The sequence below is a fragment of the Bradysia coprophila genome, chromosome III (genome assembly GCF_014529535.1).
Source record: "Bradysia coprophila strain Holo2 chromosome III, BU_Bcop_v1, whole genome shotgun sequence".
NCBI classification, from domain to species: domain Eukaryota; kingdom Metazoa; phylum Arthropoda; class Insecta; order Diptera; family Sciaridae; genus Bradysia; species Bradysia coprophila.
Genome location: NC_050736.1, coordinates 3,562,274 through 3,582,744, shown reverse-complemented (window position 1 = coordinate 3,582,744; position 20,471 = coordinate 3,562,274). Strand labels below are relative to the sequence as shown.

At 35.4% G+C, this 20,471-nt stretch overlaps 5 protein-coding genes and 1 long non-coding RNA gene across 12 annotated transcripts in view; 3 read left to right on the top strand and 3 right to left on the bottom strand.

Annotated features, from left to right (window-relative positions):
• Positions 1-53: 53 nt before the first annotated feature.
• LOC119077692 (syntaxin-8) lies at positions 54-1,342 on the bottom strand. The gene is made up of 4 exons (XM_037184962.1): positions 1,175-1,342; positions 796-990; positions 379-710; positions 54-318 (listed from the first exon to the last, which is right to left on the bottom strand). Exons 1-4 carry the CDS (start codon positions 1,198-1,200, stop codon positions 158-160), a joined length of 714 nt encoding a protein of 237 aa, XP_037040857.1. The 5' UTR covers positions 1,201-1,342; the 3' UTR covers positions 54-157.
• Positions 1,343-5,256: 3,914 nt separating this feature from the next.
• On the top strand, positions 5,257-6,738 carry LOC119077184. Its single transcript, XM_037184369.1, has 3 exons — positions 5,257-5,578; positions 5,635-6,114; positions 6,184-6,738. The coding sequence occupies exons 1-3, from the start codon at positions 5,509-5,511 to the stop codon at positions 6,597-6,599; spliced, it is 966 nt and encodes a 321-aa protein (XP_037040264.1). The 5' UTR covers positions 5,257-5,508; the 3' UTR covers positions 6,600-6,738.
• A 1,485-nt stretch (positions 6,739-8,223) lies between these two features.
• LOC119080056 lies at positions 8,224-12,905 on the top strand. Its single transcript, XM_037188265.1, has 5 exons — positions 8,224-8,335; positions 8,543-8,656; positions 8,726-8,851; positions 11,951-12,044; positions 12,113-12,905. The coding sequence occupies exons 1-5, from the start codon at positions 8,224-8,226 to the stop codon at positions 12,801-12,803; spliced, it is 1,137 nt and encodes a 378-aa protein (XP_037044160.1). The 3' UTR covers positions 12,804-12,905.
• A 1,894-nt stretch (positions 12,906-14,799) lies between these two features.
• LOC119077295 (metallophosphoesterase domain-containing protein 1) lies at positions 14,800-16,248 on the bottom strand. Its single transcript, XM_037184461.1, has 4 exons — positions 15,979-16,248; positions 15,789-15,911; positions 15,444-15,717; positions 14,800-15,379 (listed from the first exon to the last, which is right to left on the bottom strand). Exons 1-4 carry the CDS (start codon positions 16,127-16,129, stop codon positions 15,025-15,027), a joined length of 903 nt encoding a protein of 300 aa, XP_037040356.1. The 5' UTR covers positions 16,130-16,248; the 3' UTR covers positions 14,800-15,024.
• A 1,323-nt stretch (positions 16,249-17,571) lies between these two features.
• On the bottom strand, positions 17,572-20,177 carry LOC119078310. The gene is made up of 3 exons (XR_005087981.1): positions 20,059-20,177; positions 19,798-19,991; positions 17,572-17,698 (listed from the first exon to the last, which is right to left on the bottom strand). It is a non-coding gene; the product is annotated as an uncharacterized LOC119078310 (long non-coding RNA).
• LOC119075351 (protein furry) overlaps positions 17,589-20,471 on the top strand; it is a 98,119-nt gene continuing 95,236 nt past the window's right edge. For 6 of the 7 annotated variants that reach the window (XM_037181839.1, XM_037181827.1, XM_037181821.1 and 3 more), the window contains exon 1: positions 17,589-17,721. In XM_037181839.1, the coding sequence (XP_037037734.1) occupies positions 17,667-17,721 (55 nt within the window). In that variant the 5' untranslated portion in view covers positions 17,589-17,666. Of the gene's footprint in view, positions 17,722-20,057; positions 20,120-20,471 lie in introns of those variants that run through there. The other variant, XM_037181833.1, reaches the window with a different exon arrangement.

Below are 20,471 nucleotides of genomic sequence, written 5' to 3'. Positions count from 1 at the left end.
CATATCGATAACAGAATATAGGATAGACATCTGTCAGGGTAAGAACCAACACATAGATTTTAATCTCAATTTTAATTGTTAAAAAATGTAACTTTGGGTTGACAAAATAACGATAATTATACCTGTACCACTGGAACAAAAGAACTTGCCAATGCGACTACAAAAATGCAACGATTATAATGGCAACAAATAAAAGAATGATTGTAAGCCAATAGCCCCAAGTAGAGTCGGTTCGAGTCACCACACCAACGTGCCTTGTTTCGCTATTTACACGCGCATCAGTACGTTCCATATCAACAGCCAAGTCATCAATTATATCTGCAATTTACATACACAATTGACGCCAATTGAACATTTTGCACGTTTTTTGTTACCAACCGTTTTGAAGATCGACTTCATCGCCAATTTTCAGCGCTAAATCTTTCTGGCGTGTAATGATTTTGGACAACGATTCGAGGCCTTGGTTCTGATCGTCGAGAATACGAATCTGTTGTTGGCGCAAACTTTGAACCGATTGTGGATTGGTCGACGGGTTTGAATTAATGATTGGAACATCATCATCATCGTCGTCCCACAGACTCGAAGTACCTTGAAGCAATTGAGAGCGACTGGACGGACCATCAACGTTTCGAAATTGTGTTTCCAATCCAATCAGTTTGGATTGTAAGGTTTCTAGTTGAAATTTACGTCGTTTTGATTCACCCACCGTCCTGTATTCGGTTAAAGTAAAAAGGAATTGAGTTTGCCTATGTTTTGAAAAGGAGTTATGTCTTATGCTAGGTACGATGTGCATACATCTTTCCAGTAACTGAATTTTGTTCAAGTTTCTGGTCCAACTGCTCCAGTTCGCCCGATAGCTGCTTCAAACGGATACGGATTGTTGCTGACAGCTTGGCATATTCTGCAGATAGTTTTGCCTGACTATTTCTGTAGACAATCTGTGCTTGAACATCCCGACTGAGTCTCTCCGAAGCCTCAAATTCAGTAATCCTGTAACGGAAATGACATGAATACATTCCATGACTCACATGATGATAACATTCAAATATTTAGAGCTTCAAATCAGTAGATAAAAATTATTATCAACGATGGGAGCAAACAAAATTGCGTTGTCTTAGATTGCAATTTCGATTCAACCCCTTTTCTTTGTGATGAAAGTGGTAAAAATACGCACCAAGTATCAATATCTACCAATGACATTTTGTAGTAATTTTGCACAATTCGTTCAATTAAAGTAAATATTTGAGAAATATTATATTTTGTTTAGACCAGAGTATAGTATATTATGTACATTGTACACCAACACACAAACTTTAGCTGTCAACCATGAACAGCGATGTCAGCTTTTTACATTGCCGCAATTATTTATTGTAATTACTGTTTTTGAAAAGATCGATTTTTTACTGGCTGTGCAATTTGAGCAGTCTTTTTTTCGCTTATCTTACAATATTTTTTTTTTTTTGAAAGTAGAAAGTGAAGAACTGAAAGTATTTCTATTCTTAACTTATATAGTTAGGGCTGATTTCCACTTACCAAAAGTACTCCGTGTGAGAGATAAATTTTTTTTTTTCAATTTTTGCTTTGTTTACTTGACAGCTCGCTCTCCCACTGCTCTCACGGAGTACTTTTCATTGAGTACTTTATACTTTATACTCGAAAGCTAGCATGGTGTTACTGATTAATCGGCACAAAAAACCCAGTTCTTTCACATGATCAAAGTCAGACCTTTACATGAGGTTCATTTATACATCTAAATATCATGAGCGTCAAATAACTCATTAAAAGTTGCTTAATGACCACCTTACCGAGGGGGACCAGCTCTGAAAAGAGTTGCATAGAGTTGCAATCTGAAAAAAAGAGTTGCACGCAAAAATAAAGAGTTGCAACAGAGTTGCACAAGAAAAAAGAGTTGCAAATTCAGTGCGGTCCCCCTCGCACCATACGAATGGTACTAAAAGATAGTCCAAATCAGAAATAACTTTGTGGGAGTCTCTTCTTGACTCGCTTTTTGGGAATTAAACACAAAGTATCTTTGTGTCCACATCTCTAAATATATGATGCTAGTCGTTTTTCGGGAATTAAGCACACCGTGTCTTTGTGTCCAAATCTCAAAATATCTGATACCTGATACCAGTCGCTTTTTGGGACTTGTACACAAGTTGGTAGAGAAACAATTATATTTCAATGTAAGTAAACATGATCATATGTAGCGACCCGTATCAGATGTTATGAGATTTGGACACAAAGACACTTTGTGTTTAATTCCCAAAAGGCGACTCGCATCAGATATTTTGAGATTCGGGCCGAAAACCCGAGAAAAATCTCAAAACTCACTCAACTTTCGACCCCGACACATGAAAATATCTCTTTCTTACATCGATCATGAACCGAAGCGATAGCGGAGGTTCGTGACGCTAGTCGACTCCCTAAGAAAAGAAAACAACCAACGGGAGACTAAGGAACCTATATATAGGCGAACATTTTAACTTTTCCATACTGAACCAAGTTAAAAAAAAAATTATGTTCAAACGAAAGTTCTCGTCAATACGAGTTCAACGAGCTATAGATCATTAAAAACAGTGGTCTACATCCGGAGAAAACACCACTTGAAAATCACTTGAAATGAAGCATCTTCATACATTTTCAGCACATTTTCCATATTCGAGTTAATAGAAATGTTTCATGTGGGTTTGATATACGTATCGAACCACTACATCTGTTTGCGAAAACTGCGCTCGCACTTTTGCTAAAAATTATATTAATTCAATCTTAACACTTTTTCATCGGCAAATCAATAAATTTTATTGAAGTTCTTTACTTAAAGCCGGAGCATTATAATTTGATCGATTCTACTCATTTAATTCATTTTTAAATAATTGTAGTTTTCGAAGAAATCATTTCGAAAACATTACAGTATAAAAGCTTAGACACGTGCATTTGAACGGATTACCCGCAGGTATACCGCGAGTAAACAGCTCTAATGCGCATGTGTAAGCTTTTATTCTGGAATGTTTTCGAAATGATTTCTTCGAAAACTACAATTATTTAAAAATTAATAGAATCGATCAAATTATAATGCTTCGACTTTAATTTCTGTAAATTTAATTAAAACATTTTCATGCAAAAAACCAAAAAACACACTTATATGAAAGCCATTATTTCATTCATATGACAGCTACATTTCTATTGTAATGATTGTGTAGTAGTTAGGTGTTGCCGTGCTTCATATAAAAGGTGCGCGAAATTATGAATTTGAAAAATTTGTTTGTTCGCAAAATTTTTGGATCATTATGGAATTTCAGGTTTCAGGTTTCAATGTGGAATTTGTTTTAGGGTTAGAATGTCCAACAAAATGGTGGAAAGCAGCCATCTTGGAAATTCTTTGAATTTTTTGTATTTAGGCCTATATGGCACATACATAGTTGCAGTAAATTGATAAACATAGAGTTTTGTTGACGGATAACTTTTTCCGGCATTTCAAGAAAATAGCGGCCATCTTGAAATTTCGTATTTCTTAGATATTTTCGGCTATGGAGAGTTGGGAAAAGTATCGCTTGTACAGTTTCGTTGACGGAAGACTTTTTTCGATATTTCAAGATCATGGCGGCCATCTTGAAATTTCGTATTTTTGAGATATTTCCTGCTGTACGGCATGTAGAGAGTTAGGATAAAGTGTCGATTGTACAGTTTCGTTGGTGGAAAACATTTTTTTCGATATTTCAAGAAAATGGCGGCCATCTTGAAATTTCGTATTTTTGAGATATTTCCGACTGTACGGCATGTAGAGAGTTGGGATAAAGTGTCACTTGTACAGTTTCGTTGACGGTAAACTTTTATCGACATTTCAAGAATACGGCGGTTATCTTGAAATTTCATATTTTTGAAATATTTTCGGCGATACTGCATGTTCAACTTAAGAAAACACAATTTTAGATCATTTATCAGAGTTTTAATGTCCATCGACGCACCCAGTGCATTAAGTGATTTCCAGTGTTTGATAACTTGGCGCAAAATATCATAAGTGGAAACAACTTACAGCCTGTAAATATTTTTCATATGCAGAATGAGCACCAGCTGAATATCATCAGCTGGATCCGCTAACACGCACTTATTGTATGATAAACAATCAAAACACATTCTTAACAATGTGTTTACTTCATTCATACGTATTATGTGCGCGTAGATGACGTTAACGTAGAAATGCACTGTGTGTAGGTTATCTTTGAATTGTATACAATACAAAGTGTTTTTGTTTGTACACCAGCTGGTGATATTCAGCTGGTGGTCATTCTGCATATGAGAAAAATTTAGCAATTGTAATTGACTGGGAACATCGATGACTGTTAAAATTCGAAAATGTCTCAAAATGTTCCGAACCAAAAATAGCCCACTGTAATTGTACGGTATGTAGACTTGGAATAAATTGTCACTTGTAGAGCTTGCTTAACTCTATGTATTACCCAAAACTTCCAAAACAACTGATATCCCACAAAAACCTCAAAGAGGAAAAGGTGACGCTAGTGTAGTAAAAATTAAACTTCCAAAACATTTGATATCGGTTTTGGTGACGCATTCTGCGCCTCAACGTAATCAATTTTAACCAAGAAAATTTTAACAAGAAAATATGTCAACGAGTAGTTTACCGATGAGATTTTACAACGAAAGTTTTACCCCTCATACGACAATAATCATCTGCCACTTTGTGACGCATTTTTTTTGTAAAAGCTTTCGTTTTAAAATCTCATCGGTAAATTTCTCGTTGAAAATGTTCTTGTTAAAATTTTCTTGGTAAAAATTGATTACGTTGAGGCGCAGAATGCGTCACCAAAACCGATATCAAATGTTTTGGAAGTTTAATTTTTACTACACTAGCGTCACCTTTTCCTCTTTTGAGGTTTTTGTGGGATATAATATAGGGTAGATAAGTAATGTCAAAGTAACTTTATGTGGAAAGATCACATAGATGTATGTGTAACGTAACTTACGCTTTGAGAATGCGCGCGAAATAATGTCATAGAAATATTTGAAAATAATCGAAACTCTGCATTTCTCAATTTCCTTTTTCTCTTCGTTTTGTGTTGTGATTCGTATTTTTTGCACTTGTATGTGTGCTATATTTCCGGAATTTCGTTCTTCGTGTCTCATTATCTACATCTAATCTATCTTTATCTATCGATGCTTTCTTATCATCATGCAACACTGTTTTTTCGGCACACCTATCCATTGAACGCAAAATTTTGTCATTTGTTTGCTTTTTATATTGACTACAATACCGTGTGCAGTAGATACTACGAAAAAGGGTTAGATTTCAGTTACTCACGCAACGGTTTTTGTTTTTGTATTTTTTGTTCGTCTGTGTTGAGACTGATATCGACAAGTAATTTTAACAGTCACATTACACACAATTTAATTTGGAGAAATAATACCGGAAAGGAATGAACTTCAACTCAATTAATCTAAAACGTTAAAGAGTTCTCCAAATTTGTTTCTTGCTTCTCGGAATTAGAAATGGCATTCTTCATTGCTCTTTTGTTGTTTTTGCTGCCCAATCAATCGTATACGGCTCAGTACAGAATATGTAAGTTTAACCGTACACGAATTTGGCGCAAATGACTGCATTTTGTAAACTTTTAGTCAGCCTTCACACATTATGTTCACCAGAAAAGTCCAACACATGGATTGAAAGTGTTTACCACGATAAAGATGCAACTACGATTGATTTGCACGACCAACCCTTAAAGTCTTCCGTTCTCATCGAACATGTATGGGACAATTCGTCATACAAACATTTTCATCATTGCGAGTTTAACATTAGAGCACGTAGTAAATGGCTGCAGGAAGCAAACAGTGGATTATTCGCAGCAATTAGACAACTAAATTTCCGCCAAAATACAGACGGTGAATGCATTGATTATGTTATCTTCGAAGTGAATACCCTGACAGCGCCGACGAGCCACAAAATCTGTGGTACAGTATACGAGGACGATGACTTTCTAGACGAAAAAAATTATTTTGAAATACCAGGCGATTCTCTTAAGGTCGTCGTCCACATTGGCCCGCACACTACGCAACCGAATAAAATCAATATGAAACTATCATTTACTGCATTTGAGGGTATGCAATCTATCGACAATACTGGTGATGTTCAGCGCATTAAGTAATTCATTCTTGTTTTTCGAATAGATTGTACCGGATCCTACAAATTTCGTTGTACCAACAGCAAATGCATATCGGATAACCTGTATAACGATTTAGTCATCAATTGCATTCCACCATTTTGTACAGACGAACCGAGATTCTACAGGAAATGCGGCACGAGTCCTGCAATTATCCAACCAAAGGGACACATCTTATTTATTGGTTCCGCGTTGATATTGGCAATTTTCTTCATTTCAATGTCATGGTATTTCTTGAAGGCATATGAGCGTTGTTATCGATATTTTGGTATCGGAATGGCTACCGAAAATGCTTTTCTTGGTCCTACTGTCGAGTATCAAAATGTTTATGTTCCACCTACGACACCTACGACTGATAATACACATGGTGAAGCTGGAAGCAGCACGGACAGTCCGCCAACGTATGACTCTTTGTTTAAGTAACCGTAGGCCTTGTAAAATACTTCTGATGACTGCGACTAATTATTAGAAATTTATTTTAACGCCAAAGTTTGTGGCATCGCATATGCTCTTCTTTTAATTGAAATTTATAATTAAAAAAAACTTTACAACGAATATGAACTGAGAATTTCTTTTATCGGTCTTCGTACAATTGAATCACCAGCAACTAGACCTAAGCACCCAGTAACGCTTATTAAGCATCGCTTAAATTCTTTTCCTGATCTTTTTGCCTAACAATGTAATTGGAAACAAGGCATCATCATTATAGCATACAGACGGCCCGGAAAGGGGACATTGATGACTTGAAGAGGAATTTGAATGAAGCCACTTAATCTGAAGTTTCGTATTTCTGAGATTTCTTCTTTACTTCTGGTTTAGTTAACGTAGATTCTACACTAATTTAGGTATTTTTAAACCATGGCACGGCTCCTAGCATGAACACTCGTATGTCAGACGTCAAAAAGTACACAGATTTTGATACATGTACACTTGCATGTGTGGTGTGTTTTAAATCACACGAAGAAATGCAAAGGCTATTCTGATACCATGAGCTTCTAAATGTTTGCTATGTTAATGCTAGGAGAAGGGGGAAGGGCTATGCTTTAACACATCACAATTTTACTTTACTTGATTTTGTTTAGGAATCCGGATCCACCTTTTACATGTGTGTAAAGTCGATGGAACAATATTCCCATCAGTATTACTCTACTTGTATCAAGTATTTTGTATCTACAGAATAAAAACATGAAAATAAAGCTTAACAAATTCTTTTAACCCTGAGGAAAGCTTGAAATTCGGCATGTTTTCAATAGTGCAGTATTGTTAATTAAGATTTACAGAATCCAAAATTGTTCCACTAAGTATTCGACTGCAATTAAAAATTAATTGAAAGTCCCCAACCGAAGGGAAAGTATTACTTCTGAAGTGAAAATTAATTTTGAATATTTTTAAGTGGGAAAATAACACGAGCAAAGCCATTACACACAAAGTTATACCTAAAATCAATCGTTTCCTTTACTAAGGAGGGAAAATGGACTTTCCATCTCTAGGGAAAAGCCTTTCCCTCCTTCGTAAAAAAAAACGTCATACTACACTCGGGAAGTAATTTGTTATTTCGTATCACGATGAGTAAAAGTGTCCGAGGGCTTTAGCCCGACAATTTTACTCATGTCTAAACTGATTGACAATTTTTTGTTCAGAGCACAAGGTACAACTCCGAAATGAGTAAAAATAAAAATTTGGTCAACAGTGATGGATATCTCTCGTTACAGTAAATGATCTAACGAAAATCTATACTTCTATATTTTGCATATATTTTAGTGAGCGACCTACGACCTACCGTCAACTAGTTACACTCATATATTGTGGGAATGTAAAATAAAAATATGATTCGATACAGTGGCGTCGTTCTGGCGATCTCTATTGATGAAAACAATGCGCAGAAAAGATGTGTGGTTTTCCAGAATGTTTATATTTACAAAATCTTTCTTCGTGGTTCACTCTATTCGGAATTGTTTTGCAGAAAAGTAGCTGTAGTGTAGTTGAATATTTAAATATTTTTGTTGCTTTGGTTCATTGTTTCGTTTATTTCTTTTGTTTTTCTACAATGTCGATCAACCAATCGAATAGATCAAATTTAAGTCTTCCCAGTACATCCGATACGAAAGACAGATTATCACATGCGAATAGTGAAACAGACAATATCTCAACGAAACAGAGTAATTTTTTTTCGATTTTATACTCTCATCGTAGTAAATAGATTTGTTGTGTATTCTTCGAATGAAAACGATAGTCAAATTTGGTATATTAACAACTCCAGGACACTAATGATTAATTATTACATTTTTCCGAGGAGGAATTTTCTATTTGCTTTTTTTTAAGTCTGAACGTAATTGTAATCAAAAATTTTGCCCTTCATTTTCCAGTTGCCAAAATCGTTTTACTAACAATAGTATCCGTCAGCTTGATAGTGATAGGATCAATGTACATGAAACAGTGTCCTGTTGGAGCATACATTCCGGTCTATTTACTAGTAACAGGTATGTGTCGTTTACCTCGGTCTTTTACATATTTCACGAACATTTTCCTTATTTCTTTGAGTGTTTTAGGTCTAATGGGACTTTTGAAAGCTCTACTAAGTCTTCGTACTGGAGTGCCTAGCGATCCGAGTGAGCAAACCGTTTTGCGTCAAGCTCTGATGGCCAATTCATCGAAATCTGCGTCACTCATCAACTGTTTTTTGTTGTGTTGGTTTGTCATTGGTTCTTATTGGATATACAACATCTACGAACCGAATTATGGGAGAGATTGCAATAAAACTTTGTACCTATTCGCTTTTTGGATGGTTACATCCGTATATTTAACTGTTGCCGTGATCTTAGTGACAATTCTTTTAATTTTCTTTGTCAAAGCTTGTGCATTCTGCATGGTTAAATGGAAATCTAGGTCTACGGAAGTACCTGCCAATGTTTAGTCCATACATTGCATTTCAAGATAAATTAATTGAAATCGCTTTCTATATTTTGAAACATCAATCACTCAAGTTTTTTTGTCTTGGTATGGCAAAAGCTGAGTAAATAGCAACAAAAAAAATGGTTGAAAGATTTGATTGGATTCGTTGAGTATTTCTTCTAACAAATATGATGGAAGAAAGTAACCGAATTCATAGAGCCATCAATCATTTTTGCCCTCTTAGTGCAAAACGTTTTGTGGCGAAAACAATTATGAAAAACCATTTTTACAAGAATTTACACAAAAATCTAAACATTATTTCTGCTAAAACTGTAAAGCATCAATTTAAAACTAAAACTTATTGATCCTGTCTATATGCTAATACTTAACAATTCTATTAATTATTTGTAAGAATATCAATGTCCACGGCCACTAAAATAAAGACTTTTGAACTGTGAACCCAAGTTTTATTTAAAAACTTTGAATTATCCCGGCAACGAAGAGAAAATAATAAGAGCAAATGGTGGGACAGGCATAGTTCGAATTTAGAGCGAATGAAGGGAAATATGAGCGAATGAGTTGAACAAACGACAGAAAAATATGACCGAACGAACTGAAAATATCAAAGAATGAAGAGAAACTGTGATTAAATGAATGAAGCGAATTAAGGAACGGAGGAAGAAAATGACCGAACGAGTAGAGACACGACAGAGTAAAGTTAACTAAGTTAACTAAAGTAAAGTTTATTTTGCTTTGCCGTGGTAGAGAGTATGAGCGACGAGTTGCGAATGTGGACCGTGATACAAGATTTTTCGTGGTTGCTTTTGAACAGATATCTAGCCACAGCTCCGATACCACCCATCGCTACCGAATTTTTTGCATCTTAATTTACTTAGGATAAATAACCATTTCACGAAAATGAGGGCAATTTTTCAAATTTTTCAAATTTTCTCGGGTTTTCTGCCCTTCGCATGAAAATTCACATGTGTACCTGTTTGGGACGGTTGATTTAAGGCACTTTCGCTTGTAGACCTCACTTCGTTCGGCCTACAATCCGCGAAATTGCCTAAAATCAATCGTCCAAAACAGGTACACAAATGACTATTGTTATATGGAAAAACACTCTGTAATGTCAGAGTTTCTAAAAGAGATCAAAAGTCTGTAAAGTAACAGTTTGTAAAATGGATCGACAGTCTGTAATGTTACAGTTTGTAAAAGCGAGCAACTCTACGCAATGTCATAGTTTGTAAAAGGGATCAACACTAAGTAATGTCACAATTTGTAAAAGGGATCAACACTATGTAATCTCACAGCTTGTAAAAGGGATATATACTCTGCCATGTTGCCGTTTGTACCGTTTACCTGTAACACTTTATAATGTCACAGTTTGCGAAAGTGACCAACAGTATGTAATGTCACAGTTTGTACAAGGGATCAACAGTCTGTAATGTTACAGTTTGTAAATATGAGCAACACTATATAACAGGGCCTACTTTTTGGAAACTAATTTCTTGAATTTCTTGAAATTTCTTGAATTTTCTCGAATTTCTTAAAATTTCTCGAATTCGAGAAATTCGATAAACTTCAAGAAACTCGAGAAATTAGTTTCTTGAAATTTCTTGAATTTCTCGAAGTTTCTCGAATTTCTCTAGAAGTTTCTAAAAAGTAGGCCCTGCTATATAATGTTACAGTTTGTAAAAAGATAGCGACAGTCTGTAATGTCACAGTTTGCAAAGGGGATATGAACTCTGAAATGTTACAGTTTGTTATAGGAAGCAACACTTTGTAATGTCGTCAAAGTTTTTAAAAGGTACCTGCACTATGTAATGTTACAGTTTGTAAAATAGAGCGACAGTCTGTAATGTTACAGTTTCTAAAAACTAGCATCATTCTGTAATGTCACAGTTTGTAAAAGGGATCAACAATCCGTAATGATACAGTTAGTAAAAGGGATGACCAATCCCTAGTGTTACAGTTTGTATATGTCACCAACAGTCTCCAAAGCGTATACAATGGATAATCAGCTTCTTTCGTTGTATTTTTTAAAATATATGTAGGGTCTCGTACTTTACAAATTATCGAATAATTCTAATTTTTTGACTGAACGAATTTTCTTTGTTTTGATTTAAGTAACAAATCAACAATCTTCCCAACCTGCTCTACTTTTATTTTAGAAGATATTTTTAGTTATTTACAATTTTTCAAATTAGTAACTGCGAATAGCATCAATATTGACTATTGGCAGTTGACTGCGAATAGCATCAATATTGACTATTGGTAGTTGACTGCGAATAGCATCAATATTGACTATATGCAGATGACTGCGAATAGTCACTTCGTTAAATGAGACGATCGAAATGTTAATAGGGGTAAACCAATATGATTTGTAAATTTCGTACGTATCCTGATTCGTAAGTGAATCATGTAAACGGCTTGTGTGTAAAAAACCAGAGCGAATGGTGCACACTTGTTTACATTTCGTAAAGCTTGTGTGAAAATACCCATCTGCTGTTATGTGAATGTTTTCGAGAATTTGCTACGATGACCCAAGCCAACTTCAAAGCTCAAGTTTTCATTCATCCAACTTCTAAATTTCATCATACGAATTCCGTTTTACAACATTTACGCAGCTCAAGACTTGCGTAAATATTTTTGGATTCGTAATATTTATTTATGCCACAAGAACAGTAAAGGGTAATTGTGAGTGAAAATTTATATGTGAATAAAGATAGAATTTTACGAAATCTCGTGAAATTAATTTCACTCACTTTACTTACAAACTTTACGAGGCATAATGGTCTACCCCTAATAATTGTTCTATTGAGACGTTTGCTTACACGCGCGTGCTAATCACTAATTTCGATAAATTTCCAAATCCTGAGTCGACATGGTTAAGGTTTGGAGATCCTTTGTGGAGAACGATCGACCAAAAAATGTTATCGTATTGGAAAACCAATTTTTTGGCGAGTCTGTTGGGTATGATTCAGGTTACAAAAACATTTGTATTTCCAGTGATGATAAAAATGGAATCCTTTGTGTTGCAGAACCAGCACCGAACTTCAGTCTGCGGATGTCGGAGCGAAATATACTACAATGCCAACTAAATTGAAGGAATTATATGTTCATTCCTGGTTGCATATTATATCGTTCTTGGATGTGCTGGACACAATAAATTTGGCCAAAACAAGCAGACTAATGAAGTCAATTGCAAAGCAGAGCTACATCAGATTTTCTCATATTTCATTTGGTGAATCGTCAGTCGATGTGTCCGAACTGCCATTGGTTCTGGAAGAAATCGGAGACGATGTACGATCTGTAGTGATATCTGGGCTAAATGTTCGAATGCTGGACTGTTTGCTAAAGTGTTGCCCAAATTTGACTGAGCTAAAACTGATCGATTCATCAAACATTTTAAATTCAATGCCATTTGGAAAGTACTTGCCTCTTTTGAAGAATATTACCAATTTAGAAATTCGAAAAAGTGGAATTTATTACAGTAAAATGAATCGGGCGAAACGATTTCAGAATATCGATTCACTTTTAGCTACTCTCACTGAAATTGATACATTAAATTCATTAAAAATTGATTACATTGAAACCGGTGATAAGACTTTTCATCATTTAAAATCGATTAAAAATTTGAAATGTTTGCATTTGAACAGATATCTAGCCACTGTTCCGGTACCACCCATCATACCTAATTTTTTACATCTTAAAGAGTACCTATTTACTTAGTATTGAAGACAGCAAAACCAGCGAAATCATTTCAGAGCTAGTGGTCACGGGTTGAAATTTTTTATTTGAGCTGCGCTGCTACTTTCTTTTTTTTTGTAAAATTTATTACTGTGCCATAATGTTGCCAAATTTCGTTTGAATTATAATGTAAATGAGACGAATAAAATCTTAATAAAATATTGCTTAACTGATGTTGCTGTCGTTTCAATTACGTCAACAAATTACAGATTCGTCCCTAAAAATTCACGCCATAATTGGGCTAAAAATGTATATATTTACAACTGACAGTGGGACAAAACAACGCTGACGCCATATAATAAATGTCTAAAACTAAGCGTTAAAATGACCCGCTATGTGGTATGTTTTAAAATAGAAGGCGCACTTACGGCGTTTATTGCTGGCAACTTCGTAAAAAGTTGTAACGACAGCTTAGGCTTATCATAAACATTGACTCTCCACTTTTTGAACTCGAGTATTGGACTTTCCATAAATGCATTCTGCATTGATATCTGATGGATCATTAAAAATTTGATAAAATTGCATTAGTGAAATGCAAAAACTGGTACCTTTCATGCGTCACATTTAGGCCCACCGGCTCACTGAACTATTTGTCAAAATCTACCAAAAATGACCGCTATTATGCGTAGAGTCAACGCACTTCAAGCTCTAAATAGGGTACTGAAACTTGACAGTGTGATACAATTGTAAGGCACTGTAATAGTTATTTATCTACCAAGGTAGGTATAAAGGTATTTTTTCGCACTAGATGTCGATTCTCGACCCGAGGCGAAGCCGAGGTCGACAAGACGTCGTGTGCGAAAAAATACCGGCATACCTACCGTGGTAGATACAACGTTTTTCGCAATTTCGGGCCATAATCACCTTTCCAATGCAAAACATCCAAAATTCTTGTGTATACAGAAATTCATTTGAACGATCAAGAAGGCTGCATTATCATACACATTGCAATGTGATGTAAAGGGACGCGTTGAATGAAATCGAGTAGTCAATGCTTAGTATATACGCTTCAACAATACGTTCGGTATAATTGTGTGACTCTATAGCCGAATGGCTATAGTCGCTGCTTTGTGCTCAAAAACCTTTTGGTGTCGGGGGTTCGATTTCTGGTCAATGCAAGATTTTTATTTATAAAAATTTAGCCTTCGTTGAAGGTAATAGGCTCTTTAGCGTGCGAAAAAAAAATTGATATCGCACTGCGTGCGAAAAAAAAGTTGAAAACGCACTGCGTGCGAAAAAAAGTTCATATTGCGCTGTGTCCGGGAATACAGTGAAATAAATACCTTCAAAACGACATTAAATGGATGCATGGAAAGGTGATGATTATGGACCGGAATTGCGAAAAAACCCATTTCATACAGAATAGTACTCTATTTGGTAGCTATCGACTATAATCACTTTGCTTGAAGTGCGTTTGTAGAGTGTGTTGCTTCTCCTGAGACTATTTAAGCGGAACGTAAGACAAAAATAAAGTGATAGATTTTGTATCACTCATTACGTCATTAGGAGATACTCTTAGCAAATGATGTAACAGTTGCCGTTTCTACAAGGTTCAAATTTTTTACGTATCTTCAACAAAAACCTTCTGTTACAGCCTAAAAGTAGTCTTTTTACAAAAGCTCATCTACAGCATAATAGACCTTCGCAAACTGATTACAATCAAAGTATCACTTTTGAACTTTTATAAGGAAGGAGCAGCCTCACTAATGGGAACGCAAATTATATAAATAACATTTTAATGGCCTCCTTCAGGTGATGTAAAACCATTGTTCTATAATTGGAAACGAACGTTAATGCCAAATTCCTACGGACACTGTGATTAAGTCCAAGAAAAACAACACAAAAAACTGTGATGTTCCATGTCCAGTCCATGCTGCCGTACATTATGTCGTGCTAACAATTTTCTGTTATATTGGACATTTTTTGAGTCTAAATAGAATCCTGACCTCATTTGTATATCAATAAAAAAAACTGAGAATTGTGCGGGAAAGCTTTGTTTAACTAGAAATCACAAATTGTTATGTCCTCGGCTATGCCTACGAGCTACAAAATTTACAAAGTATTGATTTATACACTTGGTAAGTCGATCGCAAGTGTATTTTTAATGTTTGATTCGATGGTATTGATGTCGGTGATGTCCGTCCCCTTCCTGCAAAGTTGAGTATTGACCAGATCCAGATTATAGAACGCCCCAGAAACATTTTTATGTTTTAGTTTTACCCTTCGGCAATGTTACATCAAACACAACGGGTGGATTTAGCGGTAAATAGTTGATGTCACACGTCGATGCATTCACAAAAATAATTCTGCCATCCGATGTGATACCGTAGCCTTCGTGGACGTGTCCAAAAACATGATACTTCGGTTTGACCCGTTCCTGAACTGTGGCTAATAGTTCCACACAGCCGGCTCGGACTCCAGAACAGCACAGATCTCCATGGCCGACAGGAGGTGTATGTGTTATCAGAATATCAATACCGTCGGGTATTTGATTCCACTTCGCTAGACATTGCTCTCCACGAGGTACATTAAACGCCCAATTACAAAATTCTGGTTGCCTGCAAGAGTAATGCTTGTCAGATATACCGAAGGATAACAAAATTATATTCATGGGGTCCTTACCATGGAGTTCCATAAATTTTCAAACCGAAGAGTTCGATGCTCTCATCCTCCAAATAAATGCAATTCGTCAAATACTGACGTACATTTTCTACTTGAACCGCTTCCGTCATACTCTCTTTTGTATTTCCCAACGTTGGTATTTTATCCAGAATTGAGGTTCCTGTGTGTACGCAACGTTCATTCGAATTGCTTTGGAACGGATGAGTGAATGTTTTGTCGAAACTAAGCTCGTGATTTCCAGCTATAACGACTTTGTATCGATGGGGTAGTTGTGCTGTGTGGTACGAAGTTTAGAAGTATTTCATTGTTGATAAGGGATACGTTTTGGGTATAGATTTTACTAACCAATCCAATTGTTAAACTCTTGAACCTCTTCCATTTTTCCGCATTTTGTGAAATCACCCGCGTGAATAAATATATCTCCATCTGGCACATCGAATTTAATGTATGGCGTTAAACTATGAGTGTCTGCAACGGTACAACGAAGATTTTCATTTACATTTTGTGTAATGACTCAAAAATGTACCAGCCTTACCCGACATACAGACAATCCTCACTTTGTTGTCCGGTATCTCAGCATTCGGTGATCTCATTGCTATTTTTATGACACGTTGGGACTTTTCGGTAGTGATGGCCTTCCATGCCGCAGTCGGATCTTGCGATAGATGGTGTACTTCAATTGGCATTGATTTGAATTGTCGATTAAATCCTCAATTTTCGAATAATTATTCCAATGCTGTGGTTACGAGAGTTTACTCTTCTTTGAGTGTCAAATTGAGCGACGTTTTTCTGTAAAAATTAGTGGAGAACATAGCAGACGCTGAGACATAAGGCCCGCACGAACCAAAAACACCTTTTTGTCGAGCGGTAGTACAAAATTTTATTTAAGAGGTTTCGAGCCTACGCTGAAATTGTAGCCTACATTTCTGCGTTTCGAAATTTTTGATCGCTGACATCTTTTTACGAGAGCTTTGAATAAAAAATAAAATTGTCTGTGAAAGTTCCATGTGCTTTGAGAAAACTGTACCGATGCCCCAAATTTGCATCAAAGGTACACTTTTCTCAAAGCACATGGAACTTTCACAGACAATTTTATTTTTTATTCAAAGCTGACATATTTTTACTCCAAAATGTGGTCGTACATTTTTCAAAAAGGGCTCTCGTAAAAAGATATCAGCGATCAAAAATTTCGAAACGCAGAAATGTAGGCTACAATTTCAGCGTAGGCTCGGAACCTCTTAATCTGGAAAACGGACTTATTCCAGGTAAACCCCTATGTGGTATTGGGTCCTGGAATGAATGTGTAAAGAGGTAGAAAAGACGATTATTTTGTTGATTGGCGAGTTATGATTCACTTCAGGTTATACCAGTTATACTCTTCAATGAGTATAAAGAAGAGAAACAGGCAAGATAGGTTCAGTCCTAAACATACCAAGGTGGTTTGCATTAACCTATTGGTACCGTAGCCCTACTACCTTTGAAACGTGAAACTTTAACCGAAAGTCTCAAAAAGTAGTCATCATGAAGATGCAAAGCTCCTCTCAAATAAAACAGAAACTCGTAAAAGACACTTAGGCTACATTAGTCATAGTTCAAGATATGCTCTTCATCTTCACCGACGGACAAACGTCTATAATATAACCAAAACCGTAGAAAAATATACCTCGTCCTTATACCGTCTGCTTCGAATTCCATGTGTAACAAACGACATATTGATCCTAACAATTTAAATTACTTTGTACGGGTCTGAAAATCGCTAACAAATAGTACCAACGGCACCAGCGTAAAATTGAATGCTGCACTCAGCTGATTTTGATTTATTTATCAACAAAAGACAACGATCCAAAACATATGTTTCACTAAGTTCAGGGACGCATTCATAGAAAAAGTTACACAAAATAATGATTTACTTGAATAAATTCGAATAACAACAATTACGTTGAAAGGAAACTACTAAACGTTGGTGTCTTGTACTCTTCATCTTTATGAACTACTGAATTTGATTGATAAACAATTTTGATACGAATATCATTGAAATAATTTATAGTTTTGTTTGTACGGTTTCCACTGAAGCAACTTACTGAATACAATCCTGGCGAATGAAATGTCAAACAAAGATTATATTTTTCGAAGAAATTTTATTGATTGCAAAGACGACAGAGAAACAAATTAACTAAAAACATTGATATAAACTATAAATCCGTGTCACAAGACGCGGCAAATATGGAAAATGTAGACGAAGTGCCAGACGATCCCTGTGAAAATGAAAATTTTGTCGGTGAGTAACTGTTTTATTCGATAACATTAAAATGGAGGTTAGGTTTGCGTAGTAGAATTAATTATTTTATGTTAATTCGGAAATTCATTGAACTTCTGTTGCGAAAACGGGTCAAAATTCAGTGTTGTATGACGAATGATGCATATCAAATATTTTAGATGAATAGAAGTACCGCACAATGTTCGTCGTTATTCTGGGTGCGGTCTAGTTCTTCGCGTCCGTTCTTAATTACAATGATAATGAGACGTTGTGCGAAGTTACATGGCTCTCTAGTAAACGTTAATTGGCTAATCAACAGTTGTCGACAACATCGACAATAACAAGCGATGAATTCTGGTTATTGTTCTATTATTTAGGGCTTGAACTGCAAGACTTTGAATCAACAAATACATCCAAATACTTCAAACGACAGAAGTAGTTAACTTACTTTTTCTATCATGGTACGCCTTCCTTTGCCAGAGAGTTCTAAAATCTAACAAATCGATTGTTATTTCGAAATTATTATGAGCAAGAGGAGTTTGTTGTTATTTAATGGGTGAATTTTCTTACACCAAACAATGTATTGCAATAGCGTAGCGTATAGTTCCACCGATATACACAATTTTGACAGCCTCAATGATAAGTGGTATAATTTCATAAAGTTCGTCGTATTTTACCAGTTGTTAGAGATTGACTTGATAGATGAATCTACATTAATAGAAACCACGATTCGCAGATTTTGCTGCCTACCTCCTTAGTTACCAGAAAGTTTATTCAGTTCCTCATATCTACTCCTTCAATTAGGTCAAAATGATATGATCTAAGCCGAAATGCTTAGAAAATTCGTAAACAAGGTGGCGGTATCGGGAGAAAATACATAAATTTCCTTTTATTTATATCGTACTCAAAACCCATATAGTCCTTTTGAGGTCGAATTTTCGACGGTGTATCACTACAACTCAAATCAGTTTGAACTAAAATGAATTTGAAACGTTACTTGAGGTCAAATTTTCGACGGTGTATCACTACAACTCAAATCAGTTTGAACTAAAATGATTTTGAAACGTTACTTGATGCTAATCCAATAGACCAGGGTCATTTTGATGTCAGCAGATATTTGTACGTGTTGACTAGAGGTCGTCTCTACATAAAGAAATATGTCGACTTTGTCGTATTAATAAATTGAAAAGTTGGGAACAAGAGTGGTTGGTGTCAGAAAAAGAGGACTGGGATAGACATTACTTACTTCCTGAAACCCGGGAAAAAAATCGTAAAACGTATACTCACGTTTCAAAAGACGCAAAAGACGAAGGACCGTGAGTATACGATTTTCGAACTTTTGAGACTCTTATTTTGAGGGATTCTTTTGAATTTCGACTGACCGAAATCGGCGCTATTTTTTCCGTGACTTTTTATATATATGTTTAGTTAAGCCTTGATGCCTAGGCCCCAAGACCAGTCTCAGATATTTTTGATCTTCCATACTTGGCTGGTGGTAAGCGTCCCAAGGTCGAAGTCGAAAAATGGGGTTTCGTAGTCTGGATTTCATTTCCGTAAGGTTATGAGAACATGAGGTTCGTCGGAAAGCTGAGGTCAAGTACTACCGGGGCGAATATTACTTTCAAAAAATTTGATGATAAACTCCGGAAAATTTCTCAGAATCGATGGAACTTTGACGAAGGCTGTGATCTCACTAATGCTCAAATTATGATCAAATTATTATTTTTATGAATGTGGAGAACCTCATCTTTACAGCATAATAGTGCATAATAGTGCATCTTAAAAATGACTTGGTTTTTTTACACACTTCGAACGCTTCGACTTTCATAAAAATGATCAACACATCCATATTTTGTGAGAGACTAAATCGAAAAGAACAAGACTTTTCATTTTTAACATTTAAATTCTGACTAAAGCTTTTTTTCACGAAAACAACTCGATTATATCAAGCCGATTGGGTAATGAAGTCACGACCGAAGTGTCTCAAAAAAATTATTTTTTTATTTTGTACCAAAAAGAGCCAATTTTCAAATCGTCTTCTGCGATGTTGAACAAACAAATCATTAATTTATGCATAAAACATAAAATATTACAAACCATGACATCAACACTTCACATTTTCAACAATATAATCCCATTTAGAATAATAATTTTAAAATCATATTAACTGTAAACGGTGTATGGTGTGTAAGTTCGGTAGTGTGTGTACTCAATAATATAACATGAACTGCGCTTTTTGACTGACTCTTTGACTCGTTTTTTTTGTGTGTTTTACAACACTGAAATGCCTTCTGTGTAGTGAATATTATTAGTTCTAGTTCAGTCAGTCGTTTGGCTATTAGATATACTAACACTTACTGTTATAGTTGTACAAAGTACAATATGTTCATAATTTTTCATGCATAAACATATCGTTGAGGTAAATAAAAGCAAGCGAATAAGAAATTTTAATCGATTCAACATCACAGTTCTTTTTTTCGGCTTTTGTGCTTGCAATAATAAACAAATTCTTTTTATTACGATCAATGCTCCAACACACTCATTCAGTTTTTATTCAATGTTTTTGTTAAAAGAAAAAAAATTTTCTTTTGAAATTATATTTCGTTTGAATTTTCATTAAAAATATATTTTCTTACGCGTAGGTAACGTTTCGTATGAAATTGTACATTCATAAATATATATTTTCTAATACACATAGAGCGGGAATAACACACGACGTTTCGACTTATCATACAGTGAAAATTTAACACATTAGTTTTTCACACACATTG

Coding starts and splice junctions, on each gene's coding strand:
- LOC119077692 (XM_037184962.1), bottom strand. CDS start 1,200: ATGTCATTGGTAGATATTGATACTTG. Junction 991..1,174: donor TTGGTAGATATTGATACTTG/GTGCGTATTTTT, acceptor TTTCCGTTACAG/GATTACTGAATTTGAGGCTT. Junction 319..378: donor TGAAGTCGATCTTCAAAACG/GTTGGTAACAAA, acceptor TGTAAATTGCAG/ATATAATTGATGACTTGGCT.
- LOC119080056 (XM_037188265.1), top strand. CDS start 8,224: ATGTCGATCAACCAATCGAATAGATCAAATTTAAGTCTTCCCAGTACA. Junction 8,336..8,542: donor CAATATCTCAACGAAACAGA/GTAATTTTTTTT, acceptor TTCATTTTCCAG/TTGCCAAAATCGTTTTACTA. Junction 8,657..8,725: donor GGTCTATTTACTAGTAACAG/GTATGTGTCGTT, acceptor TGAGTGTTTTAG/GTCTAATGGGACTTTTGAAA.
- LOC119077295 (XM_037184461.1), bottom strand. CDS start 16,129: ATGCCAATTGAAGTACACCATCTATCGCAAGATCCGACTGCGGCATGG. Junction 15,912..15,978: donor GAGGATTGTCTGTATGTCGG/GTAAGGCTGGTA, acceptor GTACCGTTGCAG/ACACTCATAGTTTAACGCCA. Junction 15,718..15,788: donor AGAGTTTAACAATTGGATTG/GTTAGTAAAATC, acceptor CGTACCACACAG/CACAACTACCCCATCGATAC.
- LOC119077184 (XM_037184369.1), top strand. CDS start 5,509: ATGGCATTCTTCATTGCTCTTTTGTTGTTTTTGCTGCCCAATCAATCG. Junction 5,579..5,634: donor TACGGCTCAGTACAGAATAT/GTAAGTTTAACC, acceptor GTAAACTTTTAG/TCAGCCTTCACACATTATGT. Junction 6,115..6,183: donor ATCATTTACTGCATTTGAGG/GTATGCAATCTA, acceptor TTTTTCGAATAG/ATTGTACCGGATCCTACAAA.